At 43.8% G+C, this 24900-nt stretch overlaps 1 protein-coding gene across 2 annotated transcripts in view; it reads left to right on the forward strand.

The window, feature by feature from the left end:
- LOC126297494 (glucose-6-phosphate 1-dehydrogenase) overlaps positions 1–24900 on the forward strand; it is a 259429-nt gene that overhangs the window by 8973 nt on the left and 225556 nt on the right. Inside the window, exon 2 of one of the 2 annotated variants that reach the window (XM_049988375.1) lies at positions 24177–24254. The exons of the other annotated variant lie outside the window; for it this stretch is intronic. Coding sequence (XP_049844332.1) covers positions 24177–24254 — 78 coding nt within the window. The remainder of the gene's footprint in view (positions 1–24176; positions 24255–24900) is intronic. 2 annotated transcript variants of the gene reach the window in all.

Consider the following 24900-nt stretch of genomic DNA (forward strand, 5'->3'; position numbering starts at 1 on the left):
CAGATGTTAAGTCCCATAGTGCTCAGAGCCATTTGAACTCCCCAGTCATCCACTGTCCAATGGCGTTGCTCTTTAGACCACCTCAAGCGTCGCTTAGCTTAGCTCGACCATTGTGCCCGATTCTTCTTAACTCACTACTCACTAGGATTGTACTTGGCTGTTACTCCGCGTTTCCACTTCACAGTCACAGCACCAACAGTCAACTTGGGCAGCTTTGGAAGGGTTGAAATGTCCCTGATGGATTCTGCTGTTACTGCTTCTCTACTGTCATCACAATACTCCTCCCATCCTTTTATATCTCTCATAACACCTAGTAGCCATTTCCGCATTGTTCAAAACGTTCAAATGTGTGTGAAATCTCAGGGGACTTGACTGCTAAGGTCATCAGTCCCTAAGCTTACATACTACTTAACCTAAATTATCCTAAGGACAAACACACACACACACACACACACACACACACACACGCACGCACGCACGCACGCACGCACGCACACGCCCGAGGGAGGACTCGAACCTCCACCGGGACCCATTTCCGCATTATTTAGGGGGTTGTGTATAACGGCGCTGTTGGGCCCCATCAGACAACCAATATTCGATACAGATTGAAAACTATTGTACTGCCTTCATTTTATGTCTTGCGGAAGGACAATACGAGGAAGATATCGAGAGGTTAGGGCACTTATGGATGCACTCGGAAGTTCAATTTTTCCGGCAGTTCATTCGCGAACGGGACACGAAAATAAGTAGGAAAAAAAGCAACAACTAAGTACCCTCCGTTACACATTCGTGTACATGCAAGTGTAGTTGAAAGTCAGGTCAGGTGAGTTCATTGCCCTATTCTTTACCGGTAGTATCATCCTTCTTGCCGCTGTGCTGTATACATGTCTTATTAAATATATGTCCACTTCAAGAAATGACTTAGTTGCTTGATCGAAGTATCCGTGAGAATATGGACACACTCAAAGATACCCACTGCTGGATATTTCGGCTCTTTTTCTTTTTTATGGCATTGCTGTATTTTCGTTATTCGTGGCTTCTGTTGACAGTAAAATAAGTAAATTTCGACGTGTACGTCATGTGAATGTTTTCCGAGAAGACATGCAGAGAGAGTGAAGTTACCGGAGGTGTAAGGTGCGTGCAGTAAGAATATCTCTAGCTCATATTTGCTGTCTACACTCAAAGAACTATTCGGCGCTGAGCATCGTGGATACCAGCATGAAAAAATCGTCCAAACTGCGTTATTCGCTGTGCGATGATTCGCAACTAAAAAGGTGCTGGCCTACACAGAATGCTGATCTGAACCTGAATGAATGTTTACTGGGTATTTTGGAACGCTAATTTAGTTTCAGACCTCAGAGACTAACGCTGATATATGCCAGTACTTACGTATCCCATGAATAATTCATCGATATTCTTCGTAAAATCCTTTAGTGTCTGGTCGGAAGTATGCCTAAACGAGTGGAAGCTGGGAAAACTGTGCAAGACGCCAGTGCATAATGTAGAGCCTTTAGCGAACTTGGACTACAGTTTGAAGTGGGTGCGCAGTAACCTTAGTACAAGCAGCGTACGAACATCTTCAGCGCCGTGAGAAAGCTTTCATGTGGCTAGTAAGTAGCTTCAACCTAACCAAAGGTGTAATAGGAAATAAGGTTTTTCTGCGTCTTTAACGCTTTCTATACAACGGCACTTAAACGGAAGCAGTATTTCCCCACTTAGGCTGAATTTATTTAGACTTCTTATTCGTCGCATAACTTGTTTAGTTCGGATTTTTAGGCATTTATTGAGTGTTTATCAAGGATAAGGTGTAGCGCATATGAAAATGATAGCCTAACCCAACGATGTGCTCGCGTTCGTTTTGGTTCATAAATTATGCTGTTCTTAACAGTTTGACAGACAGTCGGTGCACTTGACGCAAAATATCGCATCCCGGCAAGAAAAGTGACACAGGCCGAAAAACAGCATCTTTAGTTTATGTCACTGAAAAACACGTGTAAAGTGCTTCAACTTGCACGAAAAATACTGTATAATTGAATTTACTGCCAATAATACTTACTTGAAATCTGAATGAAACTTACACTATTTCAGTACAACTTTTACAGAACTAATTCCTTAAGTCGAGTTTTTTTCAGGTACTGAATTTTTTAGTTGTGTCGCTGTTCCTAACGGTGTGCGATATGTGCACAGGTATAACCCTGACCAAAGAATCTGACGAAGTAAGTTTCTCCTGCAAGCTCTGGACACTGTGTGCGAATATGCACTTAAGTGAATTCTGTATTTTTCCACTTCAGCTGTATTTGTTGTTCAGCGATTATCTTTGCATATTTTCCCGCCTTAAGTGCACTCACTATCTGTCAAACCATTAAGAACAGTATAATCTGTGAACCGAAATGGACGGAAGCAAATGTTATGACTACGCTGCCATTTTTATACATAGATCGCCTTGTTATTGATAAACACTCGAAAATGGTTCACAAACTGAAACTATATGTTTGATGCCTGATTGGCTAATTTAAATTTGTCGTATTCCTCACCTTTTAGCCGTATGCTACAGGAATTTAAAGAGTCCAACTTCTGACATCCTTTATGAGCCAACGAGCTTATAGTGGAAGACTACTTTTGTTCTTATCTTAACCTTTCGTGTGAAGCTTACTAAGACAATTTGTCTGGTCCTTTCCTCCATACTGCTTAACATTTCTTTTGTCCTGCTAAATCCCTTTACAAAGCGGTATATAACATATCAAAAGTTCATTTCGTCATATTTAGCACTTGGTAGCAAAATATTTTTTCTCGTTTTGTAAGACTTTTTCTCTACAATAAGCACATTTTAGCATTTAAACTTGACTTACTCTAGGAATTATCCCTTATTTAATTCAATTATTATATAAACATCTCCGAAAAGTCTGAAACTAAGAAAGCTCTTTAGTTAACGTTTATGCCATAAAGAATGCCGTACAGGTAAAGTCATCGAAGTGAAGCAATCATTCTACATGAGCTGCTGACGATCGTAGAACACAGACAAATCACATTTCTCATATCTGTAATATGTGAAATGCAGAAATAGAAAGTACTACTGGGTGAGATGGCGCAGTGGTTACGGCACAGTAATCATTTATGGAAGGAATGAAGTTTAAATCCGGTGACAGACACGTTGATTTGGGTTTTCCGTTGTTTTCCAAAGCATTTCTGATGAATGATGCCAGTTTCTTCAACAAAGAAACGACTAGATCCTTCTGCATCTGTTTCGTGTGTAATACCCTCTTCATCCACGGTGTCTCAAAACCTGACAAAAAAGGACTTGAAGTTCAATGTGATGTGCGTATTGTGTATTAAACTGGGGACCTAGAAACGACGGAGAGGCTTCGTCCCACCGTAGCCCTCAGTGGTTCTCAGCCCCACAACAGGCCACAGCAGTCCACTCACCCTACCGCCGCCCCACACCGAACCCAGGGTTATTGTGCGTTTCGGCCCCCAGTGGACCCCCCCTGGAACGTCTCATACCAGACGACTGTAACCCCAAGCGTTTGCGCGGTAGAGTAATTATTGTGTACACGTACTTGGAGATGGTGTTTGCGCGGCAATCGCCGACATAGTGTAACTGAGGCGAAATAAGGGGAACCAACCTGCATTCGCCGAGGTAGATGGAAAACCGCCTTAAAAACCATCCACAGGCTGGCCGGCACACCGGACCTCGACATTAATCCACCGGGTGAATTCGTGCCGGGGACCGGCACTTCTTCCCGCTCGGGAAGCAGCGGGTTAGAGCGCGCGGCTAGCCGATCGGGCTTTCGTAGTATTGTACTACCATCCGTTCTCAATTGTTGAAGTTCCATTTCGTGTTTTTGTGACTTTAGAAAAGGTATATCTGTTTCTTGTTAGCAAACATAATTTTTATTTCCAACACATATCTTTAATTTTTTTGTCCATTCTATAAACCCAGTTAATCTCAAATTCATATTAATATATAAACGTCCTTACATTTATGTTTCTAATAGGATTATGTACATAGAATAATGTGGAATACTGTAAAGGAAGCTGCTAAGCTGTATTTGAATTCAGAAGCGACATTTGTAGGCTCGATTAACGTGGGAGAGAATGCAGCCTATGCGACGGAAACTTTACCATTGAATTGCTGTAAAAAGTCTCCCGCTGGGCGACATGATAGCGAGAAGAATAAAACGGGTAAAGTAAGCGGTGGAGCTGACCCCGCTAATATAATTTCTCTCGCCCGCCCAGAATAATAAACAGAAAGTAGTGAGGTACTAAAGTCACACGTCCAGTGTGATTCTCAGAACGCTTTAAACAGCACAGATGCGGACGGATATACAGAGGGTGGATATAAATATGGAAACACCAAAAACACAACACATTACCGTGCCTAATACGATGTAGTAAAACCGTTGGAATTCAAATCAGCTGCCAGTCGTTTCTGAATGGTTAAACACATGTCCTGTATGGTTTTCAAGGATATGTTATACCACTGTCTGTGCAAAGCAGTGGCAAGTACATGTCACAATGATTGAGGTGGATAGCGATCACACACCCGTCTCTCCAAAGTATACCACAAAGGCCTAATAGGCGACTTTGGTGGCCAGGGTAAATACACAATTCACCGTCGTGCTCATAAAACCAGCCCTGGACGACGCAAGCTGTTTGAACAAGGACCCTGCTGTCTTGCAACACAGCACCAACACTAGCCGGTCGGGTTGGCCGTGCGGTTCTAGGCGCTACAGTCTGGAGCCGAACGACCACTACGGTCGCCGGTTCGAATCCTGCCTCGGGCATGGATGCGTGTGATGTCCTTAAGTTAGTTAGGTTTAATTAGTTCTAAGTTATAGGCGACTGATGACCTCAGAAGTTAAGTCGCATAGTGCTCAGAGCCATTTGAACCAGCACCACCACTGGGGAACAAACATTATACCATGGGATGCACCTGATCAACCAAAATGGTCAAATAATCCTTGGCAGTAATGCGACCTTGCAGAGTAACAGTGGAGCCCATGGAATACCACGATGTAGTACGTTTCACCCTTCGGATATAAACTCGACCAGAAGTTGGAAACAGTATGAAACAAAACTCATCTGACCAAATCACTTTCTTACATTGCTCCACAACCCATGTTTTCCTGTTACGGACATTTGTATCACTGATGAATGGTTCTGGAATTCCAGCTGGCCCTACAATTCCCTGCTTATGGAGCTCCCTTTATCTTGTTTCGGTGCTGACTGGGTTCTCGAGTGCGATATTCACTTCTGAAGCGACTTCTGCAGCTGTCGACCTCTTATTTCTCATGAGAATCCTTTTCAATGATTGCCTGTCACGATCATTCAACATAGAGACTTTCGCCAGCATTGTAACTTAGCGGTTGATGTTTTTCCGCTATCGCCGTATGCGGTATAAATCTTCGATACGGTGCCTCGTCAGCTCTATTCGTTACAGAAGCACCTCCCATCCGAGCACCAACAATTTGCCCACGTTCAGATACACTAAGCTCCGACATAATACACACACATGTACACAGAACTCTGTTATGACCACGGCTGACAGTTGCAAAGTGTGCATTGAGGATATTGCACAGATGCCGTTCGTGGTCAAATACAACAGCGCAGCCTGCAACCTTGGCTAGCATCTACAATTATGTTAAAAAATGCATTTCTCGCGGTGTTTCCATATTTCTGTTTAACCCCTGTAACTATGGAGAGTGAAGCGTTTATGTACGTCACTCGCTTTAGCAGTATTGTTTTTAGGTGGTAGGGAAACGACGTTTTTCATAACCGTGCTGTCCTTTCTTCAAGGCTGTAACTCACTGACGTGCGACTTCAAGCGCTTCTCGGGAAGGTTTCTGTGCCTTTCCTTCACCACAACAGATAAATAATGTAGCGCTTTCGCGATTAATGGCGTCTTAGGAAGAATTCACTAGCAGTAAAATCGCACTATAAAGCACGGAGCTGGGCGGTGCAGTGATTAAGATACTGTTGTCCTGATACTAAACTCGCTGGACAAGATTTTAGTCATCTCCCTTTAAAAGAGCACACTGGTCACTTTGGAGCGCTGTAGATGGTGCATAATTGATACCAGTTGGCCATGTGGCCCTCCACCGCCAACGAATGACAGTAAAGAACCGCAGTGTTTGGACGGGCCCTTGACCACACCATGAATGAAGTTGCTCGATTTGTTGATGTACCGGTGTGGACTGTCCAACGTGTCTACAAGGAATGGCGTACCACTCACACGGCCGGCCGGAGTGGCCGAGCGGTTCTAGGCGCTACAGTCTGGAACCGCGCGACCGCTACGGTCGCGGGTTCGAATCCTGCCTCGGGCATGGATGTGTGTTATGTCCTTAGGTTAGTTAGGTTTATGTAGTTCTAAGTTCTAGGGGACTGGTGACCTCAGAAGTTAAGTCCCATAGTGCTCAGAGCCATTTGAACCATTTTCAACCGCTCACACGCCATATGAACAGAAACTCTGCAGTAGCCGACTGGAGGCGTGAGTGTAGTCCGCCGACTCGCGATTTTTTCTCTTTTCAAATAATGCAAGGCGCAGAGTGCGCCGACGGTACGATGAGGCTCTTCATCCACAATGTATGGAGGATGTATTCCTGGCTAGAGGTGGTGGTGTGATATTTTGGGGGTGTTTTTCGTATCTTGACATAGGCCCACTCATTTAGATAACTGTGAACATGAACCAAGATGTTTATTTCTACATTCTTGGTGACCAGTTATTGTTTTTCTTCTACATCTTAGTGATGTGCACACTGTGGAGACTCCCGCTTTCCGAGATGCCAACAGCCCCGTTCACAGACCTGCACGTATAAATTTCTGGAACTACTTGGAGCAGCGGGTAAAACGTAGCAATAAACATCCCCGCAATTTGGTATCTCTGTGGGATCTTAATCATGAATGAGTAGCTTCAGCTGAATGTGACGTACCTGAAGAAACTTGCGAATTCTTTTCCTCGCCGAATTGATGCCACCATTAAGGCTAGAGGCCGTATTAGCGTGATATCTCCGGGCAGACTGGTTTGTTGTCTGATGCTCTTGCAGTAGGTCGTATTCGTCCACAACTAAACAACTAGGTAAAGTGAAAGGTAAAGCTGCCCTCAAAAGCAAAACAAAAGCTCACGTGATGCTCATGGAATGCCAAACAGAATTCTGAAAAGATGCTAGAACTTAATAATTCATGTCCTTGGTGATATATGCAATGCATCACTGGCATAGGGAATTTTTCCAGACAGGTTAAAGCATACAATTGTTAAACCTCCGCATTAGAAAGGTGACAAGACAGACTTAAACAGTAATCATCCAGTTTCCTTAGTGACATCTTTTTCCGGTATATTCGAAAAAGTAATGTACTCAAGGCTGTCAAGAGTAGTCTCACACGCAAGTGGAAACAATTTGCTTAGCATATCAGCGTTTTGATTGCGGAAGGGTTTTTTAAATAATAAAATATCTTCAGTTGGTTTTTTGTGATCTTTCCAAGGCGTTTAATTGCGGAGACCATGTTACTCACTTGTAAAAACTCAAGTTTCATGGAATTGATGGCTTTATGCACAGCTGGTTTCAATCATACTTAGAAACAGAATGCAAAAAGTTGTAGTGAATAATTCAAACAGTGTTGGAAGGGTAGAAAGTTTTAGTCACTGGTAAGAAATCGCAATGGGAGTCCCACAGGATTCAATTCTGGGTCCACTCCTATTCCTTCCACGTAACATTCAACAATCTGAATTGATACTTTTTGCAGCCGGTGCTAGTGTTATAATAAATTCCATTTTGAAAAAGCACACTAGATTCAATTCTGTAGAATAAGCCATACCAACAATTTATGTAGTACATGGCCAGGAGTCAGTAAACAGAGTAGAATATTCCAAATTTTTCGATGTACATATTGATGAAAAATTGAACTGGAAGAAGCATATTACTGAGCTTGTCAAACAATTAAGCTCAGCTACTTTTGCTCTTCGTATAATTGCTGAAATTGGAAACAAAATAATCAACCTGCTGACATATTTTGCATATTTTCACTCAATAATGTCGTACGGAATAATTTTCTGGGATAACTCGTCATTATGAAGAAAGTATTTATTGCACAAAAACGAGCAGTAAGAATAATACGGGTTGTTCCTTCACGGACGCGATGCAGGTTCCTATTCAGTGAGCTAGGAATTTTAACTGCGCCGTTTTAATACATATATTCGCTAATGGAATACGTCATGAATAATCCATCACAATTTTTGAAGAACAGTGATGTCCGTACGTAAGTCACTAGAGGGAAAGATAATCTGTATTACCAATTATTAAAATTGTTATTGGCTCAGAAAGGAGTTCAATATGCATCAGTAAACATTTTTGATCATTTGTTCAATACCACAAAATGTTTGACAGTTAGTAAAGCACGTTTTAAATCTAACTTACTGTTAGCCATTTCTCCTGGGCAACTCCTTCAGTTCCATTGACGCATTGCTGCTTAAAAACTGGTATAGAGCTAAAAAACTCTTTTTTTTAAAGCGTGGTTGCGTGAGTATCATGTATATATATATCCTGTAAACTGACTTGTTCCACGCCATTTCGATAAAATAATCGTCCAAATGATCTACGGAACATGTAACTAACTCAAACCCATAGGTTGGTGTGAACACGACAGTGCTTAACTAGGTATGGTCGTAATGGTGGTAGTATGCCCTTTGTATTCTTCCGACTTCTGAACTGACTTATCCACTCATATATTGGGGGGTAGGGAGACCCACAACAATGTGGACTGCGAATCACGGACGACTAGGCATTTTTCATAGGTACAAACCATTGCGAGAAGTAAAAGAAGCAATATTTGACATAAAAATGTGGTAAGACGGAATGATAATTGAATCCTGTAATTTGACTCTTGCTTATTGCCCAACGAGCCATACCATTGACATCTAAGTAATAATTTTTAAGCGAATGTGTATCTTTTTAAAGATCAAATAACGTTAAGATGGAGCAACTTATGCCAGCAAAGACAGATCCAAGTCCAGTGACATCCGTGTATTTCGCTAACGATGATATTCTTGTCCAGTTGTGTTCTAGGTATCGACACACGATGCAGCAGTGCATGGTAGCTGCAAGAGGATAAGTTTTGTAAATGATGACACGGGGGAAATATTAGTAAATGTGCAAGTCCCTCTTCAGTTCTGAGAAATTTGTCACGGCAGTAGCGTAGAGTAGACAGAACAATCACGCTCGAGTGGATACACGTAACTTGACGAGGTGCTGGAGTGTTTACGACTGAGCGATACGGATGTATAGGTTGGCGTCGGCCGTTACTGCTGCTCGGAGGCGACCCGAGCGCTGGAAACCACCTTAGCAGCAAGTGAATGTGCGATGACCCAGATCTGATGTCCTCGGAACTTAGTCACGGAACCCGGTCTGTAAATGAGAACACTATTTCCACATCAGGCTCGCGCCCATACCCACACATACACACACACATACACATACAATGAGAGGGAAGGAGAGATGGAAACTGATTATGAACGACATTCCTGAACGCAATTCACTCCTTTTCATGGCCGGGTTAAAGTCCAGAAGTGGATCATTCGAAGATCTTGAAAAGACTGATAAGAAGTTACGTTTTCGTAATATTTGATTTTCCGTTTTGGGAGTAACGTTTTCTGTTGATGCTAGGGTTGTACACTACATGTCGCACCCAGGCAAGAAAAGTGACACAAGTCGAAAAATGGCACCTTGTCGTGTAAAAATACGCGTGAAGTGTCCCAACGAGAGCGAAAAAATATAATGGAATTTGCTACCAACAATACTTACTTGAGTAAAGGCAGCTTATACTATTTCAATTTAAGTTTTATAGAATTAATTGTTCAAGTCGAGTTTACTCAAGTATTGCATTTTCGAGCTGTGTCACTGTTCTTGCCGGGGTGTGATATGTGGATACATTTGAGGAAACATTCTGCTGCGAGATCGATTTAGAACTCATCATTCTTCACATTAAAAAAAAAAAGGTAAATCTGTCATCAATCTTAATGTTAGTTTGAACACTATGATGTTTTGCTACACGTAGTCCTTGTGGAGGCGATATGCCGTTACTTTCCTCTAACTTTTAATTGACGTGCCCAACCATTTATAGGAGGCCATAGTTTAACATGGACTCCTAACGTCGGTGCAGCTCGGCATATTCCATATTATCAAACATTGCCAGACGGGAAAGAAGGGATAAGAGAGTCATACGGCTGACTGGGGATGGTACCCAATACCTATGCATTCTTAGTATTGCACTTTTTCCCTGAATCACCAAATTACAACTTTCTTAAAATCCCCCCGTCGGAGGTTCGGGTCCTCCCTCAGGCATGTGTGTGTGTGTGTGTGTGTTGTTCTTAAGCGAAAGTTAGTTTGAATTAGATTAAGTAGTGTGTAAGCCTAGGGGACGATGACCTCAGCAGTTTGGTCCCATAGGAACTTACCACCATCACCTTTCTTCAAACTAACAAATAACTAAAAACGTATTTGTGGATGACAGGGGAACTCCAGCAGTGTTCCTGCGGTCGGGAAAGACGTACAGGCCTGTTTTAGAAAGTAATGCAATGCCGTGTACATTATCTATTATCTATATACAAATTTTGCATGCCACCGTACGGTGCATGGCAGAGGGTACCCTGTACCACTGCAAGTCATTTCCTCTCGCGGTTCACTCGCAATGGATCGAGGGAAAAACGACTATTTATATGCCTCCGTATGAGCCCTTATTTCTCGTATCTTATTTTCGTGGTCTTTACGCGAAATGTCGGTTGGCGGCAGTAGAATCGCTCTGCAATGAGCTACAAATGCCGGTTCTTTAAATTTTTTCAATAGTATTCGTCGAAAAGAATGTCACCTTCCCCCCAAAGCATCTCCGTAATACTTGCGTGTTGATCGAACCTACCGGTAAGAAACCTAGCAGTCCGCCTCTAAATTGCTACGATGTCTTCCTTTAACCATTTCCCGCCCAAACTATGGGAAACTGTACCAAATGATTTAATATTTATGGAGAATATCACCAAAGCAACTAAAATCAGACCAGTCACAGTAACACTTATATTAGTTTCGAGTCTTATCAGGATACACTCATCGTATCTGATCGAAATATTTACTTATTGCATTAGCAATATCAGTTTACATTAACTAAAACAATACGAAACCTGATTACAAAATCAAAACACTCACAGAAATGTACATTCACGTCAGCAGGGTCCGTAAACTCTTGTATTGAATTGAACAACACAGCGGTACGACTGTCTGTCGTTTTCTTCTATCTTCTGTTGACAAAGATATTGACCTGTCATAGCCAAAGACTTCCTTGTACTACAGCAGAGGTACATTGACTTCCCGACAGGATGTCAGTGCATGAATTCAACTCCATGCTGTTTTATGATTCTATAAAGTCGACTGGAATTCATAGATGAATCACACTTTCCAAAATTCTTCCAATAAACCGAAGTCGACCATTCGCCTTCCCTATCACAATTCTCACATGCTCGCTCTATTTTCGCTTTGAAGCGTTACGCCCATATATTTAAACGACGTGACTGTGTCAAGCAGGACACTACTAATGATGTATTTCAAAACTACGGTTTTGTTTTTCCTATTCATCTGCATTCACTTACATTTTTCTACATTTAGAGTTAACTGCCATTCGTCGCACTAACTAGAAATTTTGTCTAAGTCGTCCTGTATCCTACAGTCACTCAACGACAACACTCTCCCGTACACCACAGCATAATCAGCAAACAACCACGGACTGCCGCCCACCCTGATCGCGAGATCATTTATGTATATAGGAAATAATAGCGGCCCCTATCACACTTCCCTGGGGCACTCCTGACGACACTCTTGTCTCTCTGATGAGCACTCGCTGTCGAAGACATCGAACAGGGCTCTATTACTTAAGAAGTCTTCGAGCCACTCAGATACCTGTGTGCTATACTCGTACCCCTGTTAATAGTCTGCTGTGATGCACCGTGTCAAATGCGTTTCGGAAATGTTGAAATATGGAATCTGCCTGCTGCCCCTTTATCCGTAGTTCACAGTATATCATGTGACAAAATGGCAAGATAAGTTTCGCACCCGCGCTGCTTCGTGGACAGAAGTTTTTCGATCTCAAGGAGATTTACTATACTCGAAATCTGAATGTGTTCAAGAATTCTGTTGCAAACCGATGTTATGGATTTTGGTCTGTAATTATACAGGTCCGTTCTTTTACCCTTCTTACATAAGAACTCATCTGCGTTTTTTTCCAGTCGCTTGGGACTTTGCGGCGAGAGCCTTGCGATAAATGCAAGCTGAGTTCAAATGGCTCTGAGTACTATGGGACTTAACATCTGTGGTCATCAGTTCCCTAGAACTTAGAACTACTTAAACCTAACTAACCTAAGGACATCACACACATCCATGCCCGAGGCAGGATTCGAACCTGCGACCGTAGCGGTCACGCGGTTCGAGACTGAAGCGCTTAAAACCGCGCGGTCACACCGGCCGGCGCAAGCTAAGTGAGGGGCCAGCACCCTGTTAGGTGGCGCCATGGTAAGACACTGAAGTCTTATTGGGAGATCGGCGGTTCACACCTCCGTCCGGCCCTCTCGATTTAGGATTTCTGTTTTTTTTTCCATAAATTGCATAAAGTGCGTTCTGGGATGATTCCTTTGAAAGCGTATAGCCGATTTTTTTCCCCAAATCCGAGCGTGTGCTCCGTCTCTAATGACCGCGGGGACAGCAGGACGCTAACCTCTAATCTGCTTGCTGCCTGCCTCTCCCTTGACGTTACGTACGAAATTTTGACATGGAAGTTCAAATGGCTCTGAGCACTATGGGACTTAACATCTGAGGTCATCAGTCCCCTAGAACTTAGAACTACTTAAACCTAACAAACCTAAGGACATCACACACATCCACGCCCGAGGCAGGGTTCGAACCTGCGACCGTAGCGGTCCCGCGGTTCCAGATGGTAGCGCCTAGAACCGCACGGCCACCCCAGCCGGCGACATGGAAGTCGTCATAGACATGAATAATTTGTACCTCTGTAGTTGTTGAATAGATTGTCCAGTTTTAATGACTCACATTGACTGCTTTTACATCCGAAAAATGGAATACGTTTGCTTATCTTTTAACACTGATTATCACTTGAGAAAATTGTAACACTATAAGCTGATTAAATACTTTTTTACGAAGGCCGTGATAACAGTTTGCTTTCGTTATCAAAAGTGATATCTATGTTTGGAAGCGATCTCTGTGCCTTTCCGTTTCAAACATGGTTATGCGAATTGCTATTGTTTCCAAATCTGATGTTGAAACTTGAAATACCATATACGCTTGCAGAGCTTACCAGTCCTGCCGAAGACCAGGAACGACTTCCGCAGGCTCAATCTATTTCAGTGACTATAAGAGCAATAGACAGTGAAGGAGAACTTGATACACTTGTCAGACTTCAAGTACTCCTGAGAACATTGTGAAGTAATGATTTTTCTTTGTGGGGGATCACCGTAATGTAGAACGTCGGTTGATGTACGAACGTGACGAAAGCAGGTCACACCAATGTACTGGCTGTCAAATGCCAGTTACAGTTTGTTAATGTTTAGTAACTGTGAATAACTTCATCCTTATTATACACTCCTGGAAATGGAAAAAAGAACACATTGACACCGGTGTGTCAGACCCACCATACTTGCTCCGGACACTGCGAGAGGGCTGTACAAGCAATGATCACACGCACGGCACAGCGGACACACCAGGAACCGCGGTGTTGGCCGTCGAATGGCGCTGCCGCGCAGCATTTGTGCACCGCCGCCGTCAGTGTAAACCAGTTTGCCGTGACATACGGAGCTCCATCGCAGTCTTTAACACTGGTAGCATGCCGCGACAGCGTGGACGTGAACCGTATGTGCAGTTGACGGACTTTGAGCGAGGGCGTATAGTGGGCATGCGGGAGGCCGGGTGGACGTACCGCCGTATTGCTCAACACGTGGGGCGTGAGGTCTCCACAGTACATCGATGTTGTCGCCAGTGGTCGGCGGAAGGTGCACGTGCCCGTCGACCAGGGACCGGACCGCAGCGACGCACGGATGCACGCCAAGACCATAGGATCCTACGCAGTGCCGTAGGGGACCGCACCGCCACTTCCCTGCAAATTAGGGACACTGTTGCTCCTGGGGTATCGGCGAGGACCATTCGCAACCGTCTCCATGAAGCTGGGCTACGTTCCCGCACACCGTTAGGCCGTCTTCCGCTCACGCCCCAACATCGTGCAGCCCGCCTCCAGTGGTGTCGCGACAGGCGTGAATGGAGGGACGAATGGAGACGTGTCGTCTTCAGCGATGAGAGTCGCTTCTGCCTTGGTGCCAATGATGGTCGTATGCGTGTTTGGCGCCGTGCAGGTGAGCGCCACAATCAGGACTGCATACGACCGAGGCACACAGGGCCAACACCCGGCATCATGGTGTGGGGAGCGATCTCCTACACTGGCCGTACACCTCTGGTGATCGTCGAGGGGACACTGAATAGTGCACGGTACATCCAAACCGTCATCGAACCCATCGTTCTACCATTCCTAGACCGGCAAGGGAACTTGCTGTTCCAACAGGACAATGCACGTCCGCATGTATCCCGTGCCACCCAACGTGCTCTAGAAGGTGTAAGTCAACTACCCTGGCCAGCAAGATCTCCGGATCCGTCCCCCATTGAGCATGTTTGGGACTGGATGAAGCGTCGTCTCACGCGGTCTGCACGTCGAGCACGAACGCTGGTCCAAGTGAGGCGCCAGGTGGAAATGGCATGGCAAGCCGTTCCACAGGACTACATCCAGCATCTCTACGATCGTCTCCATGGGAGAATAGCAACCTGCATTGCTGCGAAAGGTGGATATACACTGTACTAGTGCCGACATTGTGCATGCTGTGTCTATGTGCTTGTGGTTCTGTCAGTGTGATCATGTGATGTATCTGATCCCAGGAATGTGTCAATAAAGTTTCCCCTTCCTGGGACAATGAATTCACGGTGTTCTTATTTCAATTTCCAGGAGTGTATATCTTGGATATGTACTTACATTCTGTAATGCGACTTTCGACTCCGACACGTCACTTAGGCATGTTGGATACTTTGTGATATTTCAGCTTGCACTTGAGAATGACTACAAAGTCGAAATGATGATCGTGCGAAATAAATTAACAGCAATTTACAGTCACTCAAATGTGTCACTCTCATCAAATTTCGTGGTTTTTTGGGAGTTTCCCCCGCCCACATAGGCCGGTGTTTTGCTGGTTTCCCCATTTTTATCTCAGATATACACTTCAGAAATAAAGTAACATGGCAGAAGCCAGTGCACTCAAATATTTCATCTAATTACCGTAACACTGCTGTAAATACATAAGTTGATGGTAGACTGGCGTAAACGTCCCTCTTCTGCCTTTCGTGTTTACGAAAGAGTACGAGAGTAGTCCGCCCCCGGTAGGTGAGTGGTCGGCGCGACAGAATGACAATCCTAAGAGCCCGGCTTCGATTCCCGGCTGGGTTGGAGATTTTCTCCGCTCAGGGGCTGGGTTGTTGTGTTGTCCTAATCATCATTTCAAGTCGCCATAAAATGTAAATGTCGCGTGACTAGGGCCTCCCGTCGGGTAGACCGTTCGCCGGGTGCAAGTCTTTCGATTTGACGCCACTTCGGCGACTTCTGAGGTCATCAGTCCCCTAGAACTTAGAACTACTAAAACGTAAATAACCTAAAGACATCACACACATCCATTCCCGAGGCAGGATTCGAACCTACGACCGTAGCGGTCGCATGGTTCCAGACTGTAGCGCCTAAAACCGCGCGGCCACCCTGGCCGGCAAACATTATGTCGTTCAAATGGCTCTGAGCACTATGGGACTCAACTGCTGTGGTCATCAGTCCCCTAGAACTTAGAATTACTTAAACCTAACTAAGCTAAGGACATCACACACATCCATGCCCGAGGCAGGATTCGCTACAATTAGTAAAGACAAGAAAAATTTGCGTGTATAGTGTATAGTTAACTCTGCCGCTGGAAATGCGATTACTTATCTATAGTTTTAAAATTAAAATAACTCTTAACGCAAAACTAATTTAAAATGTGCTTGTGACTGAGTTCATAAACCACATACGAAAAATAAACACAAGCCACAAATCCGCAATGCGCGTCGTGCATCGTAGCGGCCAAACGTCAACATATATCACTCTTTTACTCGTGACTGGGAAGAGATACAGATCGCATTCCACCCTTAAAGACTATTTCGATGTGTTAGCTATTATTGCTTGCTGGAAGACACGCCATTTGTTCGACAATCTGTGAACGAAAACAGTTATGGAATGTTTCAAAAAAATGATTCAAATGGCTCTGAGCACTATGGGACTTAACATCTGTGGTCATCAGTCCCCTAGAACTTAGAACTACCTAAACCTAACTAACCTAAAGACATCACACATATCCATGCACGAGGCAGGATTCGCTACAATTAGTAAAGACAAGAAAAATTTGCGTGTATAGTGTATAGTTAACTCTGCCGCTGGAAATGCGATTACTTATCTATAGTTTTAAAATTAAAATAACTCTTAACGCAAAACTAATTTAAAATGTGCTTGTGACTGAGTTCATAAACCACATACGAAAAATAAACACAAGCCACAAATCCGCAATGCGCGTCGTGCATCGTAGCGGCCAAACGTCAACATATATCACTCTTTTACTCGTGACTGGGAAGAGATACAGATCGCATTCCACCCTTAAAGACTATTTCGATGTGTTAGCTATTATTTCGTACACAGAAACCTATGTCCTAAACTGGCCAGTGACTACATTCTTCACCAAACTTTTCAAACTATGCACGGTGGTTTACTTATTTGCGAAGTATCACAATAAGTGTGGGCAATAACGAAAATAAAACCATTTCACTATCAAGTTGTGATGTCAGACTATAACATGTCAAAAAATCAATTACTACATAGTTGCCTCAAAATCGAATGAGAAAGACTGAATAGCGGAGAACACGCACGAATGCCAATACAGTGGTTTCTAATTTTTTAAGCAGAAGTAAAAGTTTTACTGAGAAACTATCTACAGACATGGATGTAGCTTTGCTTCATGTACATAAAACAATTTTTTTAGGCACATGGTATGACTTTTCATTAATGAAAACAGGAGCGCACTCCTCGGACGGCTCCATCACAGTCTCCACCATGCGTCCCTTCGGTGCGCCACTCATGGCGACAAACGGACGTGGCACAGAACACGAAGCGTAGCGTCCCCAATACGCCATCTCTGCGTCAACTGCTTTATTTGTTACCGTGGAGGTGGCGCCAAACAGCGCCACGTCCACGCCAGACGTTCGCACTATGTCATTTCTGTGTGAAATCGGCCTAAGATACCTGATCGACGTATTTTCTCGTATCCCTCACGGAAGTGGATGAAATAAGATACAAGATCGGGTCATGGTGAAGGTGCAAGTAGGCCTCCGAAGGTGAAGTTCCATAATCGCAAACTGGCGATGGCGCTGGACCGGAGCTTGGAATTTGTCGAGCGAGAGCCGTTTTATCATTGTGTTAGCTTATCAGGTGGCGTACAGTTGCCAAAAAATCTGATATTAACCTGCTTGAAACCTGCAGATCCGTATAAAATTCTGGCGCACTCTGACAAGGATACCAGGCATTGCGCGAACCTCATCAGACGCTGCAAGCAACCTGCCAAGAAATGTTTCTCCTTCGGGAACTGGTGCCAAGGAAGTCAAAGGGGGCGTCATATCACGGGGAGAAGTGGTAATGCAATTGTACCTCCCCTTCGGATCCAACACGTGAGATATGTAACATTGACTACTTCACGTACTAGCACAGGAGTGTGCAGGCGCTGTGGCTAGCTATACCTACATCTGACAACGAAACAGTACATTTCTTTGCTGAACTTAAAGCGGGGCTGCATTGATTGTTCTTGTTGTTCCTGAAATTCCAAAGCTTTCACTGGCCCAGGATTACTTGAACGGCCATTGAGTTACAATTGCAAAGTTTATGTATTTCTCCTCCTCTATCGGCTTTTTGCATTCCTGCTCACCTTTTGAATCATCCTGTATTTTGCTTTTGTTACTTGGTTTGTTGCGACTTTGCATTGATCTGAAAATGAAAGAATGAAAAAGGAATGGCGTTAATCTTACAACGAGTGCGACTTCATGCCGTATATTGTTATGTTTTGAGCTGTATCACACAAAAAATAATTACTGAAATGTGTTCGTTTTACTTCTCTGTAAAGATATGTTGATCTCAATAAACGAATAAACAAGCCAAACAGCGACAAAGATTAAACATAAAATGGGGAGGCGTCGCCATGGAGAGAGAGAGAGAGAGAGAGAGAGAGAGAGAGAGAGAGAGAGAGAGAGAGAGAGGGGGGGGGGGGGGGGGGGCGTTGGAGGGTCCGCAAAGTCGATGTTTCCCATGGGCGGTATTTATCCTAGTTAAGCTTCCGGTAACAATCACCTTGAAGAAATTGATCGTTCTCACACCACAATATTTCAGTACAAATTTCAGTAATGGTTAAGAAGTGTAATGAAAGTGTAGCGAAAAGAGATACTGTAACTTAGGTGCTACAAAAGTTACGACGTAGGTCAAAAGATGTTAAAATACAGCTCTCACACGGGCCAAAATTTATATTTAAAAAATAATTTGCCGTATTTCTCTGATTTATTGTTTGACTGAAAATTCATAAAATGCCTTCGGACTCGTGGACTCGGAAAAATTAATTAGTACTCTGATGATTTTCATGGTTGTTCATTGTATCTAAAAAATTTCTATCTCGATATTTCATTTTAAATGCCTTCTACAGTCCCCTTGGTTTCAAGGTGACAATCTCTCTGTTGGCACACCGGGTTTCTTAGTTCCTTTACCAAGTCTATCCAAAATTGAATGAGGGTTTTGTTTTAAGGTACTGGGAGGCAAATACGAAACTGACAATTTTTTACGTTCAGAAGCAGGCAAAAAAAAAAAAATTCGTGCCCGCCACTGCAGAACTACTCATTGGTTCTGATTGCAAAGATAAATGTCAGTTACTTTTTGATCCGTTCAGGTTTCTCACATACGAGAAATTGAATTTCACGTTCTTTGTTGACTTTGAAAGCCTAAACTTTTCAACGGTTCTGGTTAAAGGATAGCTTATTTTATACAGAGCTTTAAAACAGACTTTAGTCCAAAAAGTTCCGACTTTGTTTTCAGCGTGCTCTTTCAGCTTGTATTAGCTTTCAGAATTCCCATATGATTTTGTTTGGTTATTGCTTATCATTTCATTGCTTGACAGATATCTTTTCAGTGTGTTAGTATTTCGTATATTTTCTACACAGTACTGCCAGCAAGGTCGGCTGATTCGCGTGGTTCACGGACGCACGATACGTTAAGCGAGGCGCGCTTTTCGTTCCGTCGCGACCTTCCCTTTATCAGCTTCGCAGAAGTACTGAGCAGCCGCTGGAGCCGTGACCAGTCAGTCTGCGCATCAGTTTCTTTCGGTATTTTTAGTGCACTCGTTTCAAGGTTACCGAAGCAGCAGACGAAAGCAGCACTCTTATCACAGTGTAGAAAGAACACGTCGCTATTTGTAGACACGTTGTTTGCGAGAACTGGATTACATCTGGTTCGATACTAATAAAAAATGACATGCTTTTCTGGTTAGAAAGGAAGTATAAAAGAGAAGCAGGTTGTTATAGACTAAGTGTCATACAATATGTGCATATTGGAAGAGATTTTAAACAATGAGGCGCCAGCTTACAGGTTACCTTTAAGATGACGGACCAAAATTGTTTTTAAACGATGTTCCACACTAACTTGAACGACTGTCATTTTGTTCTCTAAATTGTGCTTGGATTATCCTGTTCGTCAAGACAGATTATAAAATAATATTAATAGAAACTACTTATCTGAAAACCGTCCGGCGGAACATGACAACTCGGATACAGTGGGAAAGAGCATGCCTCCGTCACGTGGATGTTACATGACGCTGAGATCACAGGAACGTGCAGGGTCGTGGATGTTCACTTACCGTCATTACTGTCCATCGAAAGTGGAGGGATGACAGTGTCCTCCACTAGCAGAAGACGTCAACGTATTATCCAAGAACGTGAACATCGGAAGCTAAGCGAAATTGGTGACAGTCCATTGTACAGTTGCCGGTGGAATTCTATTTGAAGAAGACATGTGTGTTGAAGAGCACGCTGTTGACAGGGCCGAATTTACGCATATGCCTAGTAACCCAGTCAACGAAGACCAAAAACGCCGATTAGGGAAAAACCGTGTAGCTGCAAATGTTTGCACAGTGCTAGGGGGGAGTTTCCTGAACAGTGTACTAAAACTCCTGACCAGTGGGTGTGAGCGTTAGGATGGGGCGGGGGTTAAAGGCTACTTTTTTATGTTTTTCTCGAATAACTCGAAATCTACGAGTTCTAGCAAAAGTGTTTCCCGCTACAAAATTAAACTACTTTAAATTTCCCATTAAAAAATCCTACATTTTTCTTCTAGGACTAATAATTTTTGCGTTGCAGCGAATAGAAAATAGCAAATTATCAAAAATATTGTTTTAATGGTATAGAATTAATGCATATCTTTAAATGAAGTCTGTTGAAAACAAGTATTAAACGTGTCTGCAACGTATAAGTGCAATAGAACCGTATTAATGGATAAATTGTGTAACAGCGTGAAGGGGTTGGGGATTTGTGGCGTACATGTGCGAGGCAAGGTAGGCCGCCGGATAGTGTTCATGCACTTCCATCGTTCATAGATCTGGTAACTGAAGATTGAGCAAGAAATTCGCCACTTTATGCACCCCACTATGTAACAAGAAGCAACTACAGACTGTTTCATAAAGTTATATGGGCCCTCCACACAGCGTCTTATGAATAACTGGCGATACAGTGCGCATACATGCAGAGGAGATGGTTTAGCCGGCCGCGGTGGTCTCGCGGTTCTAGGCGCGCAGTCCGGAACCGTGCGACTGCTACGGTCGCAGGTTCGAATCCTGCCTCGGGCATGGATGTGTGTGATGTCCTTAGGTTAGTTAGGTTTAAGTAGTTCTAAGTTCTAGGGGACTTGATGACCACAGCAGTTGAGCCCCATAGTGCTCAGAGCCATTTGAACCATTTGAGATGGTTTATTTTCAACAGTATGAGTAATACTACACGGAATACGGGTATGAATTACTAATAACACTGACACATGGAACGCATATGAGCAGAATATACGAAACTCTCTGCACAGTGTTCTGCATTGCTATAGGGGATATTGCTTCCTAGTCACACTGTGCGGCAGCTGTAGTGTTGTTCCGGGACAGGCAACTTCCCCCAATTATCTATCTATATATCAATTATTTTATCTACTCACATAATAGAAATGGACAAGAAATGCTGAGGAGGTATATTCTGCTTGTAAACTGAAAAGCGAGCTGCGTTCGTAGTAAAATGCAGTATGACGGACCGATGCGGAGACGTGACATTGTCAGAACAGTGGCCATAAACAGATCGTATCTGGAAAGGACCGGAGACGAATGTCACGCCTTGACAGTAACAATCAGTTTCAACCACGAGAGGAATTTCTGCTGTTGGCAATCATTGCAAAGCGAACGTGGAAATTTGGAATACAGTGCCTCACAAAATGCAATTGTTCTCAGTAACAGATTAAGATGCGCGTCTTCAATGGGCCATACAACACGGAAGGTGGGCAGTAGCCGACTGTAACTGTGCAGTCTGACGATTGACGATTTGGCCTCTTTTCTGACGATACAAGATGTCGAGGGCGCCGACGACTCATTAAGGTATACAGGGTGAACATTAATAAAATTGACGCCCCGTACTGTAAGCACCAGAACGGTCCGGTATTCATGTCGGGAAAAAGCCGAGATTGTGTTTGTGTACAGCCAAGTAGATGGAAGCGGTCGAGAGGCAGCACAACTATACCAAAACAAGTACCCTCACAGACATCAACCACATCACGCAACATTTCTAGCCCTTTTTGGGCGTTTTCGTGTTCATGGCTCCTTTCAGACAGATGAACGTGCAGGGAGGCAGTGGACCGCGCATGCACCAGATTTGGAGGATCGGGTTCTACAGAATACTGAGACGAACCCAAGTACAAGCTCCAGGCAACTGGCTCGCCAAAATGGTGTAAGCCATGGTACGACTATGTATATTCTGCATGACAACCGCTACTACCCCATCTCCTGCAACGAGTGCAAGGATTATCAGCAGCGGATTTCCCTCTACAGGAAGAATTTTATCGATTGTTTTTGCACCAGACCATCACAATTGTGGGATTTCTGTCATCAGTCTTCTTTACTGATGAATCAACCTTTACTATAACTGGTATCATCAGTCAGCGTAATCGTCATCTATGGGCTACAGACAGTCCTCAGAGAATGACTGAGGCATCTCATCAGCATCAATGTGTGGGCAGGGATTCTTGGCGACCACGTACTTGGACTGGTTATTACTCCACAACGCCTCGACACAGGAACGTATCTGGACAGAATACTCTGCATGGGCTGCTTGAAAATGTGCCTTTGGCAATACATAGGTGATGTGGTTTCTGTGTGATAGGGCACCACCCCACGTCCACTGTCGCTGTCACGTCAACATCTTCCCCAGACGTTGGATATGATGCGCGCAGGCCCTGTAGCATGGCTGCTAGATCAGCGGACTTAAACCAGCTGGATTTTTACTTCTGAAGCATCTGAAAAGTGTTGTGTATGCTGAACCAGTTCATGATGCGCAGACTCTTCATCAGCGTGTTCACGACGCCTGTGGCGCTATTCGGAGAGACGCCGGAACGTACGAAAGAGTGCGGCAATCCATGAAGCGACGTGTTCCCGTGCACTGCATCCCATAGAGGCCACTTTGAACATTTGTTGTGACGTGGATTCGATGCAGCTCTTTACTGCGTTTTGGGACGATTTATTCTTGTTGCACCCATACCGTGTATTTCCGAGTACATATTCATAGGACATTTTTCCCTCCATTTCCAGTTAGGAATACGTCCCTGCAGTTCGTCGTTTTAATTAATGTTCGCCCTGTATAACCAAAAGTGTGGAGAGTGTTAGTTTAGATTGGCAGCAGTTCTGTAAAGTTTTCGAGTTTTTTGTGACATCACGCTACTGCGAAAATAAACCGTACGTTTATTTCAACATTCTCGGTGAGGGGGGTTTGGTTGTTTGGGGAAAGAGACCAGACAGCGAGGTCATCGGTCTCATCGGATTAGGAAAGGATGGGGAAGGAAGTCGGCTTTGCCCTTTCAAAGGAACCATCCCGGCATTTGCCTGGAGCGATTTAGGGAAATCACGGAAAACCTAATTTAGGATGGCCAGACGCAGGATTGAACCTTCGTCCTCCCGAATGCGAGTCCAATGTCTAACCACTGCGCCACCTCGCTCGGTACTCTCGGTGACCAAGTTGCTTTATTCTACATCGTTGTAGTGAGTATGCAATGGACACTCCAGTCGTCCAAGATGACAGTTGCCCGTTTACAGGACTCCATGCGTTCGTTGCTGATTTGACGAACACTCAAGCGCCTTATCGCACCAAGACTGGCCTGTTAAATCACCCCATAGAAAGTGTTTGGGACAAGATTCTCACAATTTGGTAACTTTATGGGCTGTAATCGTCACTTAGTGTTTTAAAAACTTGTGGACACTTCTTTACGAATTGAAGCCCTTGCCAGGGCTAGAGGCGGTGTTACGTGGCGTTACCCCAGTGACGTCTCCTGAGTATACAAAAATTTTGGTCCATTGCGCATGTTAACTCAGAACACTACTGGGGAGGGGGGTGTTACATTCTTACTAAACAATCGTAAATTCTACTGCTCCATATTTTATTCAAAGCAAGTCATAATTTATAGTTTATACTCTAGTTATTTACATTATTATAAAGATTCCAGTGGTATGTGATATAGAAAATAAATACAAAATGTCATGTTTTACACCCTACACTGACAATACGAGATCGGCAGGAACCGCGAATTGGTACCAACTGTAATCGTAAATTTTACGAGGGTTTAGTAGTCTATAGTTAAAGACTGAATGTCCCGTGGAAACAATCTAGTATCGAGCTGTATACAGAACGGTACTAGATACTGTTGTACCTGCTTAAGTTGCTGTGTTGTTTGTAAGCTGTTTGTTGCAGAGCTTGTTTTGCACACAGAGTCAGAGCGGCCGACCGGCCACAACGGAGCGCCACGGCCTGTGCGCTACCTGTCGGCTCGCGTCAGCGACTGCCAGCGTAAGTCCACGTCTCAGACAGCCTGGTTTGGAGCTCAGGTTGAGGTTTTGTAGTGGCCCCTGGTGTGCTGCCTAATCCGTAGCTGAAGCATCTGAAATTATGGCTAGAGGAAGATAATTGTTGTTCATTTTGTAATGGCTTGGATTGTAGTGGATTACTAATGGCCCAATTAACCGTGCTTCTCACAATAACGCCACTCACGAAAAATATATACTTTAAGCAAAAATAAATAAATAGAGAGAGAGAGAGAGAAACGCACGACGAAGTAATTATCCGAATGGGACGGAAATCCGTAGATGAGATTTACATGCACTGGCAAACAAATGATTACAGTTTCAGAAATATTGGATGATTTATTTAAGAGAAAGAGCTTCACAAATTAAGCGCGTCAGTTACGCGTTTGTCAATAAAAAAAAAAGGTTCAAATGGCTGTGAGCACTATGGGACTTAATATCTATGGTCATCAGTCCCCTAGAACTTAAAACTACTTAGACCTAACGACATCACACACATCCATGCCCGAGGCAGGATTCGAACCTGCGACCGTAGCGGTCTCGCGGCTCCGGACTGAGGGCCTAGAACCGCTAGACCACCGCGGCCGGCACGCGTTTGTCCATCTATGGGCCTTATACAAGCAGGTATTCGG

The sequence above is a fragment of the Schistocerca gregaria genome, chromosome X (assembly GCF_023897955.1).
Source record: "Schistocerca gregaria isolate iqSchGreg1 chromosome X, iqSchGreg1.2, whole genome shotgun sequence".
NCBI lineage: Eukaryota > Metazoa > Arthropoda > Insecta > Orthoptera > Acrididae > Schistocerca > Schistocerca gregaria.